The 22694-nt window shown below is 43.2% G+C and overlaps 1 protein-coding gene across 2 annotated transcripts in view; it reads right to left on the minus strand.

Annotated features, from left to right (window-relative positions):
• Positions 1-5157: 5157 nt before the first annotated feature.
• Positions 5158-22694, minus strand: part of ZNRF2 (zinc and ring finger 2) — a 126510-nt gene continuing 108973 nt past the window's right edge. Inside the window, exons 3-5 of one of the 2 annotated variants that reach the window (XM_044293181.1) lie at positions 21391-21496; positions 20150-20230; positions 5158-8917 (exon numbers count right to left, since the gene is read on the minus strand). In XM_044293181.1, coding sequence (XP_044149116.1) covers positions 20173-20230; positions 21391-21496 — 164 coding nt within the window. In that variant the 3' untranslated portion in view covers positions 5158-8917; positions 20150-20172. Of the gene's footprint in view, positions 8921-20149; positions 20231-21390; positions 21497-22694 lie in introns of both variants that reach the window. The other variant, XM_044293180.1, reaches the window with a different exon arrangement.

A 22694-nucleotide genomic window follows, 5' to 3' on the forward strand; every position in this document is an offset into this window, starting at 1 on the left:
TACAGGTAGCATTCCCCTACGCTGTATGGGGATGAGCAATGACTACGGCTATCGCTCATCCTCATACAGATTCATTGTTTCTGGGCAGCAGAGTGCTGCTTAGACAGCACGATCTGCCACATAAAAGATTGTTTCAGCAAGCACCTTTACATGTGCAGATCATCGAACGTTTGTCCCCGACAGTGTGAATCCAGCTTTAAATGGTTTACCAATAGCTCAACGGCCCATATTGCTAGTACACTGATCACACTAACTAAACGGATATGGGTCTGGATTTCACCTTTAGAAACCCTCTGCACTCAAGGTTTCACACATAAACTTTCTTAGACCTTTTTAAAGTCCATATTTGTAAGCTCAGAGAAGAAACCAGTAAATTGCTGTAAATTAGTGAAGCTGCCTATTGGTTGGATATTTTGAAGAGCCTCATTACAATGCATAATGTAATTGTCCTTTCATTCAAAATGTAACATGTAAAACAGAATCAAAGTATAGCAAAGTAAATGTTAACGTGTTGTAAAAAGTGTTTTCAACTTTTTCAAACATAATACACAAATCCACATCGATGCTTTTGCGTCGGGCCGAGGACTGCCACTACTGGCTGTATACACTATATACCGTATTTTTCGCCCTATAAGACGCACCTAGGTTTTTGGGGAGGAAAATAAGAAAAAAAATATTTTTAACCAAAAGGTGTGCTGTGTGTTTGGTGGGTTTGGAACGAATTGTGGTCTCTGGATGGCACTATTACTGGGGATCTGTGGATGACTGACACTTATGTGGGGGATCTGTGGATGACTGACACTGTTATGGGGGGATCTGTGGATGACGGACACTGTTATGGGGGGATCTGTGGATGACGGACACTGTTATGGGGGGATCTGTGGATGACGGACACTGTTATGGGGGGGATCTGTGGATGACTGACACTGTTATGGGGGGGATCTGTGGATGACTGACACTGTTATGGGGGGATCTGTGGATGACTGACACTGTTATGGGGGGATCTGTGGATGACACACTTATGGGGGGGGGTCTGTGAATGACGGACACTGTTATGGGGGGATCTGTGGATGACGGACACTGTTATGGGGGGCATCTGTGGCTTGCACTATTACAGGGGGATCTGTGGCTGGCATTGTTACAGGGGGGGGGGGAATCTGTGGATGGCACTGATATGGGCTGGGGGGGGATCTGTGGGTGGCACTGTTATATATGTGCCATCCACAGACCCCCAAGCCCATAACAGTGCCATCCACAGACCCCCCCCAGCCCATAACTGTGCCATCCACAGATCGCCCCCGCCCCCAGTATACTAAAATAAGATGTCATATTCAATTAATACTTATTAAACATGCCCCCTCAGTCCTATTACTACCTTACATCCTAATCGTCAGTGTAGAATTCAGGCAGGACGGGCGGCCGGCGTGTCTCTTACTGACGTCACTTGCCTGCGCTGCCTGCTTCATTCATAAAGTAGGCGGCGCAGGCACGTGACAAGAGTTACGCAGCCGCCCGCCCGGCCTGAATTCTACTGCCGCGATTAGGATGTAAGGTAGTAATAGGACTAAGGGGGCAAGTTTAATAAGTATTACTTAAAAATGACATCTTATTTTAGTATACTGGAGCAGCGGGGCGGTGCTATACTACACTGACTGCACCGCCCCGCCGCTATTGCCAGCCCCCAGATCCTCCTCCCAGTCCCTGCTCGCTCTACATCGCAGCTTGCGATGTAAAACTGCAAGCATTCGCCCCATAAGACGCAGGGGCATTTCTCCCCCATTTTGGGGGAAGAAAAAGTACGTCTTATGGGGCGAAAAATACGGTACTCTTTGCTCACCTATGGATTACGTGCTATATTAGCATTTGTATCTTGTTATGTATTGATCCTAGCAATATGTCGCTCTTTAATGCATAGTAGTTTCTCCTATCATATTTTGATTGTTTTTAATTATATTCATTGTGTAATTTAATAACCTTGTTACCTATTTGTATTAAATTGGCATCTAATTGTTTATCATCGTTGTATACTCATATTTGCTGGTCATACAGCTCTGGTGCCATGTTCATGAGGCCTAGCACACATCCACAACTATCTTAGGAATCATTGTCAATCTTTACTTGTAACATTGGGTACTCATGAACTTCAGAAAATTTTTAGTTTCTTCAAACCATATACAAATACCAGGGAATACTGTTACTGTGGTTTAGTAGAGTAGAATACTCCACCAGATGTGTCCACCCTTACTACTTCTTGAATTTGGTTAGGGACTCCAATTCCTCAAGAAACAAATTCAATATTGCAATATACTAGCAAAACCTTTGACAGTCGGTAATTTTCACCACCACCGGGTGGCCGTATGTAGACACACACAGAAGATACATCTTGTAACAGTATGAAAAAAAAATCTGGCTTTTTTTTTTCTGGTCATCTCAGGATATGTTGAGCCAAGAGGAAAGGCAAGGAAGGGTACATACACTACTCACAAAAAATTTGGGATATTTGTCTTGTGGGTGAAATTTATTCCAGGATGAACCTAAAAAACACTAACCTTTTACAGGTGAACTTAATGTGACCATCTCTAAACTTTTGAATGCACATGTCCAACTATTTCAGTACTTTTTGCATTACTTGCTGGTCTCTAACTAGGAGCTTAACGGCAAAATTCAAAAAACAGGTGTTTGATCCATGAATCTCCTAATAAGTTTTCTGGTTCAATTTGAATTGGTATTTAAACAGTCCTCATCATCATGCTGTTCATATCATGAGACCAAGACGACCCCTAACAAATGATCAACAGTACCTCGAACTTGCAAGGCTTCAAGCAGGATGTTCTCAGACAGAAGTGGCCACTTGTCTTAGAGTGTCGTCAGCAGGTTGCAACAGAGATGCAAAGAGACCGGAAGAGTCGCAGAAAGGCATAAAAGTGGACGTCCTTTAACCACATCCCACACTGATGACTGCTTCTTTGTGAAAAATTTCTGCGGAACCGGATGATGAATGCCACACAACTCCAAGCACATTTAAGGGAGGTGAGAGGCACCCAGGTGTCACGTCAGACTATTCGAAACCATTTACATCAGCGTGGTCTGCATGCTAGACGACCTTGCAAAGATACCTGACCACAGAAGTCATCGTCTTACATAGGCCAAGGCGTATTTACGCTGGACGAGGGACCAGTGGGCCTAAGTGCTATTCACTGATGAAAGTCGATTCACGCTCAGCAGAAATGATGGCTGCCAACAATGTTGGAGATGTCAAGGAGAACGCTATGCATCAGCCACTGTTTGCCATTGATGGTAGTGTTAGTGTGGGCAGGTGTGTCTAGTCAATACAGAACTGCCCTACACTTTGTGAATAGTACAGTGACAAGCCCAAACTACTTGCATAACATCATTAATAAAGTCATTGTGCCTGTGCATGAACAACACAGGCCTAATTTCATCTTCATGGAAGATAATGTGCCAGCTCATGTCACGGCCATGCCCATGACCGTGACTCCTTGACCGCAAGCGGTTGCCTGCGGTTTTGTATGGGTATTCAACCATGGGTGAGGGCCGTTGGTGTGTGGCCTCACTTGTGGTTGCCGCAGGCAACTAGCGTGGTATTTGGCAGCAGAGCAGCCTGAGCGTCGCTAGGCAGCTTGCTGCCCTGGCATGCGGTCTCACCTGACTCCCTTTTTGTTAGGTGTGTGTGTTGTGTGCACGGTGTATTATGTTTTGTGTGCACTTCCCCTTATATGTGTGTTTTCCCTTCTGTGTGCTGGAAGGGTTAACTTCCTTCCCAGTGTGTGTGATGTCACTGGGTGTGGTTGACCGGTGGGTGTGGCCTTTTGGCCTATATAGCTTGAGTCTCTTGCAGGGTTCAGTAGGTTGCTTCAGCCCTGCTAGCTGGAGCAGCCTCCTGTGTATTTGTTCTGCCTGTGAGAGCCACCACTGTGGTCATAAGTTTATGTTCAGTTTGTCTTTGTCTGTGTGATGTTCGGTTTATGCTTTCTTGTATATTTCTGTGCTGCCATGTATCTGGGTTCCGGTGTGTGGATGAGTTTGTGCTGACTTCGGTTTGCTATTTGTGGACTTCAGATTTCCTGCACACTGATCCAGTCAGCAGGGCTGTGGCAGGTGGCTGGAACTAGTGCAGCACCTGCCATATACATTGGTTTGCATTTGTGTTCCCCTTTTTCTCTACAGCTTGGCCTTTGGGACTCCTGATCCTCCCTGTCTTGGAGGAGTGGGTGGTCCTACTCTGTCACCTAGGTCAGGGCCGACTTGAGGGCTTGTAGGGACTTTAGGTTCCGGCGTATGAGCCCTCCTACCATCAAGGTCGGCTCATACTGACAGGAGACAGGGTCAGCGTTAGGGACGCAATAGGAGGTGACCTGCTCCCTAATGCTGTGGTCCTGGCCAAGCAGCGACCGGACATCCTCTAACAGCACACGGCTGAGGATTTCCCCCATCCTCAGCCGTGACAGCTCATCGAGGTCACATCATTAGGGAATGGCTGCTGGAGTCTGGGGTACCTCAAATGAAGTGGCCTGCATTTTCTCCAGACCTGAATCCCATTGAAAACCTATAGAATCAGCTGAGTTGCCATGTAGAGGCTCATAACTCTGTACCCCAGAACCTCAATGAGAGTGGGATGCCATGCCTTAGCAGACAATAGCCTTGTGAACAGCATGAGATATCGTTGTAAAGCTGTATTTGATGCTCAATGGCCACAGGACAAGTTATTAAGACATTGACTTTCATGATATAATATCACTGTAGTGTGACCTTTTTATGTTTTCCATAAATTTCATCCAAAAGCCAAATATCCCTAACTTTTTGTGAGTAGTGTATGTACATTAGGGATCACAAATGAACAGAATGTGACTATGCATGTCCTGAGTAGTAACTATGGTAGGAAAATTATCTTTTCTAATTATTCTTTAAAAAAAAATAAAAAACTTGCATGATCTAACACCTCTCTAATTCCAATTGGTAAGTGTACACAATAAAAATTACTGCAACATTTTAATGCCAGTCTGACCAAGCTATTGTACAAGGTGCTTCAATTTCTGAATTATAAAGCATTACAATAATCAAGCAGCTGAACTTCAAAAAATAATAATTATAATAATCGACAGTGATGTTCTCTTTGATTGAGACAGCTTAACAAGATCCAGCACAGGATTTCCTTTACTTTCAAAAGAATCTCATACAATAATAACAAGGTTACAACACATTAATTACAGCATATTTCATGTACCATAATGGCCAATAATAATTACCCGTAAATTAAAATTAATTTACCACTTAAAAAAAACAGAATTTGTATTCTAAAAAAATTGCATAGCTGCAAATTATGGTCTGTTGAGTTTATTATTTAAAACTTGTAACACACAGGACACAACAGCATTAACCCTTTCATCCCTGAGTTTAACGGCTTACCTGCAATTCGTAAGTAATACAAAGAAAGCGCAAACATTTGCTAAGCAGCTCTTAGGCCGTATATTAGCATACAAGCAGTAGTATGTTCAAGATTATTAGAAGTGATGCTTTTTGCTTTAAAAAGTTTTGCTATCAGACTGTACCCCTTCAAAGTTAAATGCAGTATGAGGCTTACGGTAATTCATGATGCATTTGGAGTGGAGCAATACCCTAAATGGGTTCCCCCAGGGACATCCTACATATGCACCATATGGAAACCACAAGATAGTCTAGTTCGTAATTATCTAAATTTTGAGAAAATGTTGACTACAAACACTTTTCCATGTGCTGACTACTCTCAAAATTGTACCTATTGTGAAAGCGCACATTTCTGGAGGTGGTTTTCGTTAAGGAGTTTTCTGAGGTATTAATACTGATGACCTATTCTCAGGTAGGTCTGATACCCAGGAACCCCACTGTTCAGCTATTTAAGAAGGCACCGGCACACCTGTGAGAGTGGCAGCCTTCTCCAGCTTGCCCTAGGCCAGTGACAACAGGGTCATCTGTCACGTAGTCTAGCCACAGCTCAGCCCCTTAGAAGTGAATGGGGCTGAGTGAGATACCAAGGACAGCCGCTATACAATGTACGCAATGTGCTTGGTAAGCTGTAAGAAGGATGAGCCAGTGGGGACCCGAAGGGGTCCTGGGTGTCAGACCCCTACCTATCAGATCCAGAGGATAGGTCATCAGTACTAAAGTCTCGGAAAATATGGCTTTTTCCCTGGAACAATTTATAATCCAGATGTATGCTTCATATATAAGTGGTGACTGACTGGCAGTATGTAACCTTAAACCTGAGTGATGGACATTGACTACTATACACAATACGCAGGTCCCATAACCTTGCTGACAGAGGTTTCATGTCTTGCACTCGTGTGACAGGATTAAACTAACTGAGCACATGTAAGCCAGCAGTACTGATACATACCCCACACTGTATCTGACATTGTATTCTATCATGGCCTCTGAACATTATATTTATAAGAACTGTACATCCAAGTACAATGTACTATTTCATTGCAGGCCTGGTTTCAGTAAAAAAAAAAAAGTTGGATTTGTTTATAAATGATATCACGTATATAAAAAAAATATCTATACTTTGGCTACTGTACCTTGTATGCATCTTTGAAATATCATTCTAGTTGCACCCTAAAATTGCTTCTTATGTTCTAACATCGAAGGTTGAAGTTACCCATATACCAGGATAAAGAAGCAAAGTAAAAAACAAAAACATATTTTTGTATCCAAAACATCCAACATGAAACTGTGCATAACGGCCTTATGTATTTTGGCAACTTGAAATATTCCTAGCCTGCTATCATTAAAGAGTCACTGTACTTTCACACAATTTCATTTAATAGACAATGTTGTAACTAAATCACTTCATTTAAAAATGCTGCCTGCATCCACCTGAAAAAAGTCATGGCCACTAGGGGTCTAATGTCCACCTAAGTTGATGTCCATTTTCCTGTTGTCAGACAGGAAAATGTCAGATCCTTCTCTGGTAACAGAGACTCAGAAGATGGTTTACCGGTAATGGGGGCGTGCCAAAGCTATCTGAGATCCTGATCCTTCCTTTATGCTGCTTCTGAAGAGCAGAGAAGCTCCTGTGTGTCTGTAAGTGTGATCTCCCCCCTCCCCCCATAAGCTTTCTGAGCTTCCTGGAAGAAAACAAACATAGTGGAAAGTAAGGGAAGTGAGGTCACTGCATACAGTACTGGCAGATTCCACAGAAGGGAGACATCCACTGCTTCTGAGTGAAATGCATCTAGCTGTGCACCTGAAATAGGGAATACTATGACTGAAAGAGACTTTAGAGAAGCCCAAAAACACCAGTTCCTTCACAGTTATGATTGCACAAAAAGCATAGCCATTATGCAAACTATTTTTGAAATCTCAGGTAAGCTTTAAGGCATGCAGCTAAAACACACCATTAGAGGGGTATAAGGCTTCCTGATCAAACGTGTTAAGCCAGCTTTTAACTTTACTCCACGCTGTGCTGGAACATGTATTTTTCCATATAATTAAACTGAGCTCTTGCACAAGCAAGCAAGAAATATAATTTGCATTCTTCAGGGTCCTTATATGGTAAATAGAAGGGGGTCCAGAACAGTGGACACCCCTCTATAATATCCTTACTTACCCTAATAGGGCATAGGGACACAAGTTGTCCTAGTAGGACAAACTCTTTAACAATTAATTGGTGGTAGGTTTATAATGCCAAACGGTCAGGCTATGATCTGGCAGGTTGCATGCAGTAGGTCACGCCCATCCATGGCAACCAATGGCCACATCAACAATTTTGAGGCTATTTGCTGCCCTGGGTAGGAATGCCCTGCTGCACACAGCTGACCAGACTGCTTGTCCCTACTCAGTGAATTTCTAAAGTCAGCCAATAAAGTTTGCACCACACTCCTTTCTGATTATTAGATCATACAATTTTGTACCACTGGTTGTGCTCTGCCCCTGTCTTGTACACAGATCTGTCTATAGCTATTTCCAATCGATATTGCAATGGATTGTTGTGTTGAAGATCCAAATTACTAATGCATCTTACTAACTGATGTAAACATACCCACAGGTATATTTCTAATGGCACTTTGATGGCTTATGTTCCCTGACCGATTTCAAAATGTTTTACAGGACAAAAAAAAATAAAAAATTTCAAAAACATCACCACTCGGATGCAGGTGTTGGCTCTGAGATGAAAGGGTTAATTGATAAGAAGATATGCTTTAGTATAGTAACCAATTTCTGGAGGCATCTAGCGACAGTCCGTGTATGTAGACACCAAACAGACAGACAAAAATGGTGGCTATGGGAAGTCCTATACTATTAGAGTGAAAAAAACAAACAAAAAAAAACCACTTGTACAATTTCACATTTTGTTTTGTCAAAGTACAAAAAGGGGTCAGTACCGTAAAACCATACACTGGATTTTGGCCTCTAAAAAGAAAATATATATATGTTTCAACAATTAAAGAAAACTTATTTTAGAGATGTTTTCCTCCAATCACTGTCCAAAATCCTGGAGTTGAAGATCTTTTAAGGGGGAAAAAAATAATAATAATAATCTTACTGGCTCCCAGATGCGTAGGTCATTAAAATAAAAAAATAAAATAAAAAAGAATTCTCGCAGGGACAAAAGTTAACTTTGGCCTACATCATGTGTTGTTCATGAACAGGAATGGTGGGGCACAAGTGTGTTTTCTTCTTCACAAACAGTGTGTGCAGCATTTTGAAGATCCCTGTGTGCATCCTTACATAGTCAACGTTTTGGCACACTGATTTCTGAGGAAATCCATCGTCTCTTTCATTGTCACTGAATCTAGATTCCCAGCAACATGGAGGTCTAAGGCAAGGAGGCCTCTAATGCCCCTTCTCAGGATAGTCACAGCAGATGGAAGCCTGCTCCTTAGGTAATTCTCTTCTTACAAGCAGAGAAATAAAGCTACTGGAAAAAAAAGACAATATATTTGGTCAGTTTATCACTGTAAATTTATGTTCACTAAGAAAAAAATTCTACTTACTTTAACTTTTGCAAACTGCCGGATGACTTAAAGGGGTTCTGCAGCTTTATAACAACTTTTGCATCAAAACCCCCTGCGGAAGTGAGAATACTTTCCTGTTCCCCAGTGCTCTATTCTAGCTCTTTTGGTCCACGGCTGTGCTTGCTGCGCTACGGTCCCGTCTTGTAAACTTTCAGCACAGACGGGGATCACATGTGTGGCTGCAGCCAATGAATGGCCACAGTGGTGAGATGTCCCCCAAGTGCACTGCGACCCAGTGACATAACCCACAGCACACGTGATCCCTGTCTATGATGGAAGTTTACAATAAGTGGCTGGAGCACAGCAAACACAGCGGTGGACCAAATGAGCCATACCGATCATCGGGGAGCAGGTATAGTAAACAGAAATTCTGGAATATCTCTTTAAAGCATTAAAGCGGGTCAACATGTAGCTCTGCAAGGACTTTCCTGGAAGTCCTCGTTGAGTCTGCAGCTGCATGGAGATTGTGCAGGAGCGGGAATCTGGTTGTCAGAGACAGCTGGACTCCCTACAGAGAAGATACCACCGCCTTCCTGATCACTGTATGCACAGCGCTAAATGAGCATCAGTGGTCGTGACGTTCCTCCTACGGTCCCCGTCGTCATGTGATTTATGGGTGCCAAGTACTGCAAATACTGTTGGGTCTTAGCACACCCAGTCAGACTCTGATGGCTGTGTTTCTCTGCAACTGGGTCTAATATTTCATCACCAGTTAAAGAGAAATTCAACAATTAAAAACAAAAATTAAATGTTAAATTGATACAAATGTATTTATTTAATTATTATTTTGTAAAGTACGGTATTTTACTTGTACTTTGTTATATTAAAATATGTGAACAAACCAAACACTTTTTGCCTTTCTTGGTTACTTTTCCAAAAAGATTATTGCTTTCAAACACGCATGTAAAACAATAAAAAAATATATGTCTGGTCATGGATAGGGGAAAATAGCATAGACTTATACTTTTTATTAAAATAGGTAACAAGAAGAGATGGAAATGGCTGCACTGCCACAAATGACCAGGAGGTGGAGGTTGGCAAAGTTTTTCTTTAGCTTATTCTGATTCTCATGATACGAAATATTATGCGGTCATCAAAGCCCCTTCTTTACATAACCACATTATCTTCAAAATCCTAGTTTCTTATTTAAAAAAGAAATAATTTAAATCACTAGACAGAGACTTGCATATACAGTTTTTATAACTCACATATGCATTGAAAAAGAAAGGTACAAAAAACTGATCAGTTTCATCCTAATGCATTCTGAATGGAGAGCAATCCGATCAGGATGCATCAGTTCAGTCCCTCTTACGTTTTTTGGACGGAGAAAATAAAGCAGCATGCTGCAGTTTTCTCTCCGGCCAAAAATACTGATCACTTGCCGGAATGCCGGATCCGGAATTAACTTCCATTGAAGTGTATTAGTGCCGGATCCAGCATTAAGTGTTCCGGCAAAACCGATCCGGCTTTCCGGTCTGTGCATGCGCAGACCTTTAAAAATGCAAAAAAAATAAAAATTATACCGGATCCATTTTTCCAGATGGCACCGGAGAGACGGATCCGGTATTGCAATGCATTTGTGAGACGGATCCGCATCTGTCTCACAAATGCATCCGTATGCGTCCGGACTGCCGGAATCCTCTGCCGCAAGTGTGAAAGTAAATTAAAAATGTTATTTTTTTTCATATCTTACCGTGATTTTTCTGCCTCCCTAGAGGATGGAGAAATGGGTGGAGAATAAATGGAGCTGGATGTGCTCACTGACAGCATCAAGTTCCATTTTTCTCTGCAGATGCGGTCTCAGACTGCTTCTGCTGGGGAGAGAAAGAACACAGCGTCTGACGGACGCAAGTATGGGAGTCCCTGCTATATAACTTTTTTTTTTTTTAGAACTACATTTTACTAGTTTTGGGTTAAAAAACATTGCTTACAGTTTCATACTGAACCATCTGGTTACTGCCCTGCAGGTTGGATGTATGGCCCTTACTTCTGAATAGGGCTGCAACGATAAATCGACGTTATCGATTATAATCAATAACGGGATTCGTTGTCAACGATTCGTTGATATGCGGGCGGTCAGGCACTATGCCTGCGGGTCCTTGAACATTAAATCACTGCATCTTCTTTTACCTTACAATGAAGCTCCAGTAACAGGCAGAGCAGGCGGCGGCGTAACGTCACTTACTCACGTGACACGCAGGCTCCGCCTGCTTTATTCATAAAGTAGGCGGAGCATGCGCGTCACGTGAGTAAGTGATGTTACGCCGCCGCCTGCTCTGCCTGTTACTGGAGCTTCATTGTAAGGTAAAAGAAGATGCAGTGATTTAAAGTAAAAGTTACTGCCAGTTAAGGAATACCGCTGTGAGCGGCGGGGCCAGGGCTGTTATGGGAGGGGGCTCTGTGTATGACACTGCTATGGGGGAGATCTGTGGATGACACATAGCATAAGATGCTATATAGTGCCATCCACAGATCCCCTCCATAACCGTGCCATCCACAGATCCTCTCCATAACCGTGCCATCCACAGATCCCCTCCATAACCATGCCATCCACAGATCCCCTCCATAACCGCGCCATCCACAGATCCCCTCCATAAGTGCCATCCACAGAACCCTCCATAAGTGCCATCCACTGAACCCCTCCATAATAGTGCCATCCATAGATCCCCCATTCACAATTTGTTTTAATATGGCCTTTGAACATAATTTTTCAAGTAAATTGAAGGGGGCGTGGTCTGCTCGCATCAGCTCCGCAGCCAGTATCCACAAAGCAGCTCCTACTGCTGGCTACAAGACAGTAAACTCGTCCCCGAGACACCTTACACTGCACCCGAGATGGGTAAGCTCAGAAAGTGGCAGGCACCTAAGAAACTCACAGAATTTTTTCCAAAGTCAGCGCCGCTCAGCCCGGCACACGTGAGCGAGCTGTCTCCATTAACTCAAGCAGCTGCCTCTCCGGCCGCCTCGTCGGAGACTTCACTGGACCCAGCAGAGCACCCGCAAGCTAGTTCCCCTTCCTCGCCGCTGACTGAGGGATCCATGCGGGATATGCTGGCATCGCTTCGCTCCTCTGAAAGAGCTGAAGCGCGAACTCCACAACTTGGGTGACCGTACGGAGCACGTGGAAGGTAAAATGTGAGTTTGCCACCTCTCACAACATGTTAATAGATGCCCACGAGGCGCTTGAGGAGGATGTGGCAGCGTTGAAGACCAAGCTACAGGATCTAGAGGACCGTCATAGACTAAATAATGTGAGGCTTTGGGGGTCGGAGGCGTCTGGCTGTGAAGGCCTAGAATCCCTCTTTAAAAGGTCTGATTAAAGAAGCATTACCCACAGTGTCTAAAGTGGATCTTATTGTGGACTGTATACATCGTGTACCCAAACCTAAAGGATTGGACCCACAACGGCCGCGTGACATAATAGCGCGTATCCACTTTTATCATATTAAGGATCAGTTTTTGAGGGCCCTGAGGCAAAAATCCTACTCCTTCTCCATCCTTCAAAGGAATCTCAGTTTTCCCTGACCTGTCTGCAGCCACGATGGCCAAGAGGAGAGAGTATCCCCAGATAACAAAAATCCTTCGGGACCAGCAAATTCGCTATTGCTGGGGTTTCCCTGTTGAAGGGGATCTGCGCTTTCATTTAACTGATGATCTTTCCTCTGGATAGATCATCAGCTTCTGATCGGCGGGGGTCCGACACCCGGGACCCCCGCCGATCAGCTGTTTAAGAAGGCAGCAGCGCCGCAGCCTTCTCACTGTTGATACTTGGTATACAGGCCTAGTATGCATACTCACTTTGTGAGTTATCTACGATTGGTGTTTATTAGGATAGATAATCAGTTAAATGAAAGTGCAGAACCCCATTAAATTATTGATATCGCATGATGGCAAACAACATGTCTGCAACTCTCCTCAAGAAGCAGCGCTTAATCTACACAAATGGGGATTACTCCCGGATTCTCCGCAGCAGGGGAAAGAAATCTGGAACAAACCGGGTAAGATTTCCTCTGAGCGGGAGACTGTGTGAGCTATTTACCTGCACTGTCCTTGCTTAGTTATTTGGATATTGGGAAGTCGGTATGCGTGAGTGACTTCCCCCCCTTTTAGGCTACTTTCACACTTGCGTTCAGAGCAGATCCGTCTCAGACGGATCCGCTCATATAATGCAGACGGTGGCTCTGTTCAGTACGGATCCGTCTGCATTATATTGTTAAAATATTTCTAAGTGTGAAAATATCCTCAGACGGATCCGTCCAGACTTTCAATGTAAAGTCAATGGGGGACGGATCCGTTTGAAGATTGAGCCATAGTGTGTCATCTTCAAACGGATCCGTCCCCATTGACTTACATTGTAAGTCTGGACGGATCCGCACGCCTCCGCACTGCAAGCAGCGTTCGGGTGTCCGCCTGCTAAGCGGAGCGGAGGCTGACCGCTGCCAGACTGATGCATTCTGAGCGGATCCGCGTCCACTCAGAATGCATTAGTGCTGGACGGAAGCGTTCGGGTCCGCTTGTGAGCCCCTTCAAACGGAGCTCACAAGCGGACACCCGAACGCTAGTGTGAAAGTAGCCTTAGTCTGCTTCACCATCCCAGCAGACATCCTTCTAACTTACAGTACTTCACTGTAGTTTTGGGTGGGTTTTACCAATCTCCGTTTCTATAGGTTCATTGTGTTTCACCTCTTTGCCAAAAATGCTCAACTTTTTTGGGGGGTTTTGTTCTGTTTGAGCCATGAGATGTATTTTTCTAAAGATACCTATTATCACTGTGCTTATGTATTGCGAGCTTATATTCTGAAGGTCTATCCGCACTGTGCACTGCATTTCTTATTATAGCATTATGGGGTTAAAATCTCTCTCTAATAATGTGAGAGGCCTGAATTCCCCATTCCGGCCCTCTCAACTTTGGTCTGATCTTGCAAAATCTAGATGTGATGCGGCCCTAATACAGGAAAGCCATTTACTGGAGAAGGACCAGCATAGGTGTGCACACAGTCTTCTCCCCTTCATGTTTTTTGCTCAGTCAGTTAAAAAACGTAAAGTGGGCACACTTATTGGGGTTAAATCCTTGGTAGCATTTACTCTCCACCAATGTATTACAGATAATATTGGCCGATATGTTATTTTATTTTGCTCTATAGAAGGAGCTATGTATACTATAGCATCTCTATACGCACCCAATGTCCGACAGAGGTCTTTTATTAATACGTTTTTCAAGAAAATTTCAGGAGTGGCCAAGGGAGCAGTGATATTGGGAGGCGACTTTAATATTCCGATTAATGCGGATATTGACTGTTGCACAACCCCAGGTGTAAGGCGGGAAGATATGCACTCCCTCCTTAGCACTACGCCATTTCATGATATCTGGAGGTTTCATCATGGAGGGAAACAAGACTACACGTATGTCTCGTCGGCCCATTTTCTTAATATCAAGAGATATTTTACATAAGGCAGTTCAGTCGGATATTGGATGCGCCACCTGGTCTGACCATGCTCCCTAGTATTAGATACAGGCCTCCCCTGTCAATCTCCTTCTCAGTGGAGACTGAACCCTTATTTACTTAAGAGTGAACAGAGAGTTGAGGAAGTTACAAGACTTCTTTTCCCGAAATGAAAGCCCGGAAATCTCTCCTTCAACTTTGTGGCTTACCCACAAGGCGTACATGAGAGGGATCCTATTACAGTCGGCTGCTCGCCTTAAGAGGAGCAGAGATCAACAACTGACAGAAGCGCTGTCCACTCTGGATGCAGCAAATAAACTTTATAAACAGGCCCCATCTCCCACTAACTTACAGGCCCGCCAGCACGCTCAGTCGTGTTTAAAATCTCTGCTCCTTTATAAACATGTAAGGGTTTTACGTCGATTGCGAACTTCCTTTTATCATATGGGAGATAGCGCAAGCGTGCTTCTCGCTAATGGGCTTAAACGCAGAGCTGCAGAGTCTAGAATAGGCACATTACGGCATGATGGTTTTACATTCACACACCCACAGGAAATAACTAACGAGTTTGCCTCATACTATAGGCGCTTATATAATCTTAGCGAGGATACTTCTTTTCCTTAACCAACTGAAGAAGGCATAACATCCTTTTTAAACTCACTGAACCTTCCCTCCTTAACCAGCGAGCAACTAATAGCACTGAACCAGCCCACAGCTGATGATGAGGTTCTCCTGGCTATTAGGAACACCCCCTTAGGTAAAGCTCCGGGACCGGATGGCTTTATTTCTAATTATTATAAGACTTTTTAACAGCAACTGATCCCTTACTTGACTTCTTTATTTAATAGCTTTCTTTCTCCTGACATGTTACTCCTTACTCCCTGACATGTTAACAGCCAAGGTAGTTACAATCCTGAAGACGGGCAAGGCCCCTGATAAGCCATCCAATTTTTGACCCATATCTTTATTGAATGTGGATTTAAAACTCTTTGTTAATGCGAGAGTCCACAATTTTTGCAATTACCTCCCTTTTCTGGTTGACCCGAATCAGGTAGGTTTCATGCCCAGGAGGCAGTGCAGAGATGGAACCAGGCGCATGCTCAACTTGATACAAATGGCGGGGGAATCCAGGGACCCCACAATGTTTCTCTCACTTGATGCCGAAAAAGCATTCGATAGAGCGCATTGGGGGTTCCTGGAACAGGCTTTGAGAAAATTTGGATTTGAAGGTCCCATATATACGGCTATAATGGGTCTATATACCAAACCCTCCACTAGAGTAATAGTCTCTGGTTTCCTCTCTGACTCATTTCAAAATTCAAATGGCACTAGTCAGGGGTGCCCACTGTCACCTTAATTTTCGCTTTGGTTATGGAACCCTTGGCGTCCTACATCTGATCCTGCCCACAGATTACGGGGATTTCGGCTGGTGGGTACTCACACGTGATTGGTCTTTATGCAGATGATGCAATTCTGACCTTAACAGGTCCAGAACAATCCTTAGCTGCTGTGCTGGACATCCTTTATTTGATGCTCCTTTTATAAAAGTTAAATGAAAGGAAGTCCAAGGTTTTGGCCTTCCATATACCAGATGACACCAAAGCTAGTCTCCAAGCGAAATATCCTTTTCAGTAGGTTGACAGTTCCATCACTTACTTAGGAGTGGAACTTGCTCATTTTGTACCGAAGACCCTATCTATAAACTTGAGTAATCTAAGGGTTGAGCTTAAAAGAGATTATGCTAAAATGTCTCAGATTAATTTATCATAGATCGCTTGTATTAATGCTGCTAAGATGTTAACTCTTCCTAAAATACTGTATTATTTCAGATGTTTGCCATTACGAATACAGTCCTGATCAAACATTTAAGACCACTTGAAAAATGGCAAAAAATCATATTTAGCATGGCTGGATCTTAACAAGGTTCCAAGTAGAGCTTCAACATGCAACAAGAAGAAATGAGAGTGAGACAAAAAAAAATTTGAGCATTCAATTAATTGAAAATAACGATTAAACTGAAACAGGCTGTTTTTCAGCTGATCCAAATTTTAGGACCACATGCCTTTAAAAGGCCAAATCTGTGCAAAGATGTGGATTCATTGTCATTATCTGTCAGGTAGTCACACGTTGTGATGGCAAGGCAAAAAAACTCTCCCTTTTTGAACGTGGTCGGGTTGTTGAAGTGCATAAGCAGGGTCTCTCACAGCGCGCCATTGCTGCTGAGGTGGGACGCAGTAAGACAGTCATTTGGAATTTCTTAAATGATCTTGAGGATTATGGAACAAAAAAGGCAAGTGGAAGACCCCAAAAAATTTCATCAGCACTGCAGCCCCATAACCATCAGACGGCATCTGAGACTGAAGGGCTTCAAAAACAAAAACCGTCTTCAAAGACCTCGTCTCCTTGAACGCCACAGAACTGCTCGTTTGGACTTTGCAGGAGAGCACCAAACATGGGACATTCAAAGGTGGAAGAAAGTTTTATTCTCTGATGAGAAAAAATGTAACCTTGATGGGTCCTGATGGATTCCAACGTTACTGGCATGACAAGCAGATCCCACCTGAGATGTTTTCTACTTGCCACAGTGGAGGGGGCACCATAATGGTCTGGGGTGCCTTTTCCGTCAGTGGAACAAAGGAGCTTCAGGAAGTGCAGGGGCGTCAAACGGCCGCTGGCTATGTCCAGATGTTGCAGAGAGCATTCCTCATGACTGAGGGCCCTCGTCTGTGTGGTAACAACTGGGTTTTTCAACAGGACAATGCTACAGTACACAATGCCCGCAGGACAAGGGACTTCTTCCAAGAGAATAACATCTTTTTTGGCCCATCCTGCGTGTTCCCCTGATCTAAATTCAATTGAGAACCTTTGGGGATGGATGGCAAGGGAAGTTTACAAAAATGGACAACAGTTCCAGACAGTAGATGGCCTTCGTGCGGCCGTCTTCACCACTTTTTCCCACTCACCTCATGGAAACGCTTGCATCAAGCATGCCGAAATGAATTTCTGAAGTGATAAACAATAACGGCGGAGCTACTCATTACGGAGTTCATGTTTGGAAGTTGGATTTCTGTTTTGGGGGGTTTATTTATAAATTTTTATTTTTTGGAGGTGTGGTCCTAAACTTTTGATCAGCTGAAAAACAGCCTGTTTCAGTTTATTCGTTGTTTTCATTAAATTGAATTGAATGCTCAAAAAATGTTTTGTCTCACTCCCATTTGTTCTTGTTGCATGTTGAAGCTCTACTTGGAACCTTGTTAAGATCCAGCCATGCTAAATATGATTTTTTGCCATTTTTCAAGTGGTAAACTTTTTATCATCACTGTATCTAAGAAACAGATTGCACAACTCCAGCTTGACCTCATGAACTTTAAATGGGACAATAAGCGACCTAGGATATCTAAAGGTGGGTTTAACCCCCCCTATTAGATGTAGAGGATTGGGAGTCCCAGACTTATAGAAGTATTACTTGGCGAATCTAGCAGAACAGGCATTTGAATAGTGGTCCCCGTCTTTTTCCCAAAAGTGGCTTCATATAGAAGAAACTTATGTGAGAGGTCGCTCCCTGACAGCCTTGCTTGTAGCTTGCAGTTTGAAAAGTTTTCATTACTCCCCCCGCTTTACAGCATGAGAGCTACTATGTTTGTGTGGGTACATCTTTTAGACTCAATTAAACTTTTTCATGTGCCACCTCACAAAGCCCCTATTACTGCATTGGAATATCATATTCCTGATATGTCCCTAGCATTATGGCAGTCTAAAGCAACATTGCATGATAGGTACTCACTCCGGAATACTCTGTTTTACCAATTCCTTCAAATACGGCACTCCCTAAACACTATGTCACCTCGGAGAAGTTCTAATACTGACTCCTTTTAACCCGTCTTACGTGGTTGTCAATCCCTCAGACCTAAATTGTCCACTATCTATGCTACTATCCTTCCCTCAGTTCTGACGGACAAACAACCATTTATGCTCCGTTGGGAACAAGAACTGGGGAAAACATTTATTATTCGGCAATGGAACATGGCTCTATACTGGTCCTTTAAATGTTCCAAGTGCATCAATCATGTTGAGCAGGCTCGACGAATCCAACTGTGCTGGTACCTGACACCCAACAGATTGGCCCACTTAGTTCTCGGATATTCCTCACTTTGCTGGAGAGGCTGCAGTGCAGTGGGAACTCCCCTTCATATGTGGTGGGCTTGTCCCTCAGTTACCTCATTTTGGTCTGATATTAAAGAGCTTTTCAAAGAAGTCACATTAGACAATGCGAGCCTCTCTCCTGAATTAACAATTCTAGGAATTGGATTGGCAGATATTCCTTTCGCATCACGAGGGATTACTGCACATGTTATTAGCGCTGCTCGCAACATCATTGCTCACCAATGGAAACTGGCACATTCCCCGTCAATAGCTGCAGTTGTGCAATCTGTCAATGAGCACATGCACTGTGAATTGACCTTCGCGGTTACCTCTACCTCAGGAATACGGACACATAACCATGGGTCACGTGGCTGTCTAGCCGCTATGGCTCCTTTGCCTACTTGTCTACTTTAAATGTTCACTACTTTGACGCTATTTTGTCTCTGGATCATTTTTGCCCATATACTGCTGTACTAGGCCAGTGATGATTGCTGTACATCCATGTTCGCCTCTGTACCTGACTGTTATTACTTTTGTATTTGCCTTGCTATTACTGCTGTAACTGCAGCAAGCATGTTTTCTTATTGAAACTTTAATAAAAACTTATTGACAACCAAAAGCTATGCATCCAAACCTCGGAGCAGCAACTCAATGGTTCAGTGTGAAACTGAAAGCAAGATAGACTGAAACTTAACCCTGTAGAGCTAAGGGTACTTTCACACTTTCGGCAGAGGATTCCAGCAGGCAGGATCCGTCAAAACGTATGCAAACTGATGGCATTTGTCAGACGGATTAGGGTCCTGATCCGTCTGACAAATGCATTGAAATGCCGGATCCATCTCTCCAGTGTCATCCGGAAAAACGGATCTGTCATTTTTTTTTTTTTTTGCGGTCTGAGCATGCGCAGACCGCAATGCCAGACCGTTTTTCCGGAACCCTCTGCATTAATGCATTTCAATGGGGAAAAAAATGCCGGATCCGGCATTCTGGCAAGTGTTTCAGAATTTTGGACGGAGATAAATTCGCAGCATGCTGCGGTATTATCTCCTTCCTGAAAAGGCAAAAAGACTGAACTGAAGACATCCTGAGGCATCCTGAACGGATTGCTCTCTATTCAGAATGCATGGGGATAAAACTGATCAGTTCTTTTCCGGTATTGAGCCCCTAGGATGGAACTCAATGCCGGAAAATAATAACACTAGTGTGAAAGTACCCTAAATCTTCTGAAAATTCTTAATAAAGACCAACTGAAAAAAAAAAAAAAAATTACCCCTGAAGGTGTTCATAGCCTTTAAGTTGCATACTTTCTGGACTTTTTTTGTTGTTCAGACCTGGTCCTATAAGGTGTTGTCTCCTAAAATGGCTAAGATTTGACCAGTCTGATACATAGGAAGATATATGCATATCATCCCATAGTAGTCTCCGATTTATAATATTAATGTCACTCTGCCTACTTTCTACACTGGCTAAAATAGCACTACATAAATAGGCCTAGCAGTGGACTGGACATACCCTCTCGCCGGAAGTCAAGTGTGAAATATTTACCTAATGTACAGGATAACCGCTGTCTAGTCTGACGGGTGCTCAGGACAAGACCTATTTACCTCAAACCATTCATCTATGCATCTGTCAAAAGAAAAAAAATAATAAAAATCAACAATCAGACCCAAGACAACACAAACTGTTTTACTACAGTATCGCCACCAATGAGATTGGAGCCATTCATGCTTACCATGTTCTCTTATTTACCATTTAAATAAAAAGGTTTCTAACTTACAGGGGTTGTCTCATGACACAGTGCCATATCCTGTAGCTAGTATGACTTTGCAAAGACAAAAACAAAAGTTGGTCAGCACATCATAAGATGCAGGTGCGTGCCGCTATGGCTGAAAACACAAAATCAAATACTGTACAATTCAACAATGCTCCGCAAATGCAAAATACATGATCACAAAACATACACTAATGCTATACGCCCTGTGTAAATGAATGGAAGGTTCTTGGCAAATACATTTTTTTCAGGGCACGCAGATTCCACATACAGTATATACCCGCTCCATATGCAACCTTTCCTGTTGCTAGCAGGTCTCCAGTTAGGTCATGCACTCCTTACCAACCCATAAGGCTGGAACCTGCTCTGCCTGTATTCTTCGGTGGCCTGCTATCTACAATGCATACAGGGAGAGAAGTTTCCAGCTTTATACTACACTAATTCAAGTCAACCTGTGGAAAATATGGGTTAGTAAGGCGTGCACGACTTAAAGGACAACCACACCTCAAAATATATTCATTAGAGGCCTGCTAGCACCAGGAAAGGTAGCATGCAGAGTGGTCCAGTATATACTGCATGTGAAATCTGCCTGCCTTGAATTCATTGCAGGCGGGTGGGTACCAGAAAAGTTAGCATTTTGCATAGGTTCCTATTAAATAGGGGTCACCTTGTTGTGGTGGATGGGCAAAAATAAATTTTAATCAAAATGTATTTACTAAGATCACATTAATTTATATAGTAAGTACAGCATTAGTTTATATGTTTTGTGAGCAAGTATTTTACGTAAGCAGAGTGTTGTTGCATTGTATTTGATTTTGAGCTAGTATGATGTGCAAGGGGGTCTAACCACAAGCTCATCCAAAGTGAGAGCCACATGTTGTAGCCACTCTGCAGACTGGTTAATAGAGGAAACGCCTATTATTTCTGAAAAACAGACGACCCCTTTAAACCAAATGACAAAGTAAGGAAGAAAAAAGCACAATAAAAAAACAGAACAAACACAAAGAATACTTACCCCTTGTGGTATATACATAAACAAGGTAATCTTGCTATTGTGTCCCCTTGCTGTAGGTCCTCCAGACATATTGTACATTCCCCAGCATCTTTGCCAAGAACATCCTCTGAAAAAGAAAATATTGAATATTATTGGACCCTTTTTGGAATGCACTAATACCCCTCTGAATGAGTGCAGAGAGGATATACAATTATATATGAGCTGTCTGATTAGCCTTGTGACCCCCGAGGACACGCCTAATCAGCAAAACGTGGGGAGGCTGATCTTTCACTGCTTTAATTTCCAGCCAATTCATAGTGTATAGCTGTCTGCAGCAGATCCATACATTTCAGTCTAGTGACTATATGGCAATTTGGCCTGAAAGTGAGTGATTAGATTAGCGCAGTATACTAAAGATCCCTTTAGACAGGACAATTCAGCAGGCGATTGTCGGGAAGGAACTGTTCTTTCCTGGGAACTGCCTGCTCGTCAGTGAAAGAGACCGCTGCATTTACGTGCAGCGATCTCCTCCACATTATGGGGAGGTGCAATCACTAAAACAAAATTGACTGAGAACCCTTTAAATGTACTATGGGGGTCATTTATGATGAAAAATACTGGACTTTTTTTTAGCACTTTTGTTGCAGATTCGGCTGCAAAGGATTTTTCCCTGCTCACACCATTTTTCCGAGGGGGCGGAAAAAGGGGGCCTGTCTCATTTTCAACACCTGTTTTTGGTTAAGAAAAGGACTTAAATCTATGCCAGCTAGGGAGCGTAGATTTAAGTCACCGTCAAAGTTATGTAGGGGACTGCGTCTCTACATAACTTAGGCGCATCAAGCACCAGCGCAGGGTTAGTCAGACTGGTGTCTAAAACGTCAGTCTTAATAAATAACCCCATGTGTGTTGAGAATTTCTCACTGCGCCTGCGCTGAACACTGAATGGGACAGCGCAGGCGCGAGATTTACACGGCAGACGGGGCCAGCAGGAGAACCAATGCTGGCCTGGCCCTGTCAATCAAGACAGAAGGGCGTGGAAATAAGGTGGGCGAACTGAGCTTTTAGGAGCAGGTGCAATGCCCTCCCCTGCACCAAGAGGCTAATTTGCATATAATAAAAGTTAAAATTACATGAAAACGGGGGTATACTTAAATAAAAGAAATGCAGAGTTAAATTCAGGTGACATTTTCACATCTATAATGTCAGCCTGTTTAATAGCGAAAATTGGGGTGACAGAAGCCCTTTAAAGGGAACCTGTCATCAACTTTATGCTGCCCATACTAACAGCAGCATAAAGTAGAGACAGGCAAGTTGATTTCAATGGT

This window comes from Bufo gargarizans, chromosome 5, assembly GCF_014858855.1.
Source record: "Bufo gargarizans isolate SCDJY-AF-19 chromosome 5, ASM1485885v1, whole genome shotgun sequence".
Taxonomy (NCBI): Eukaryota; Metazoa; Chordata; class Amphibia; order Anura; family Bufonidae; genus Bufo; species Bufo gargarizans.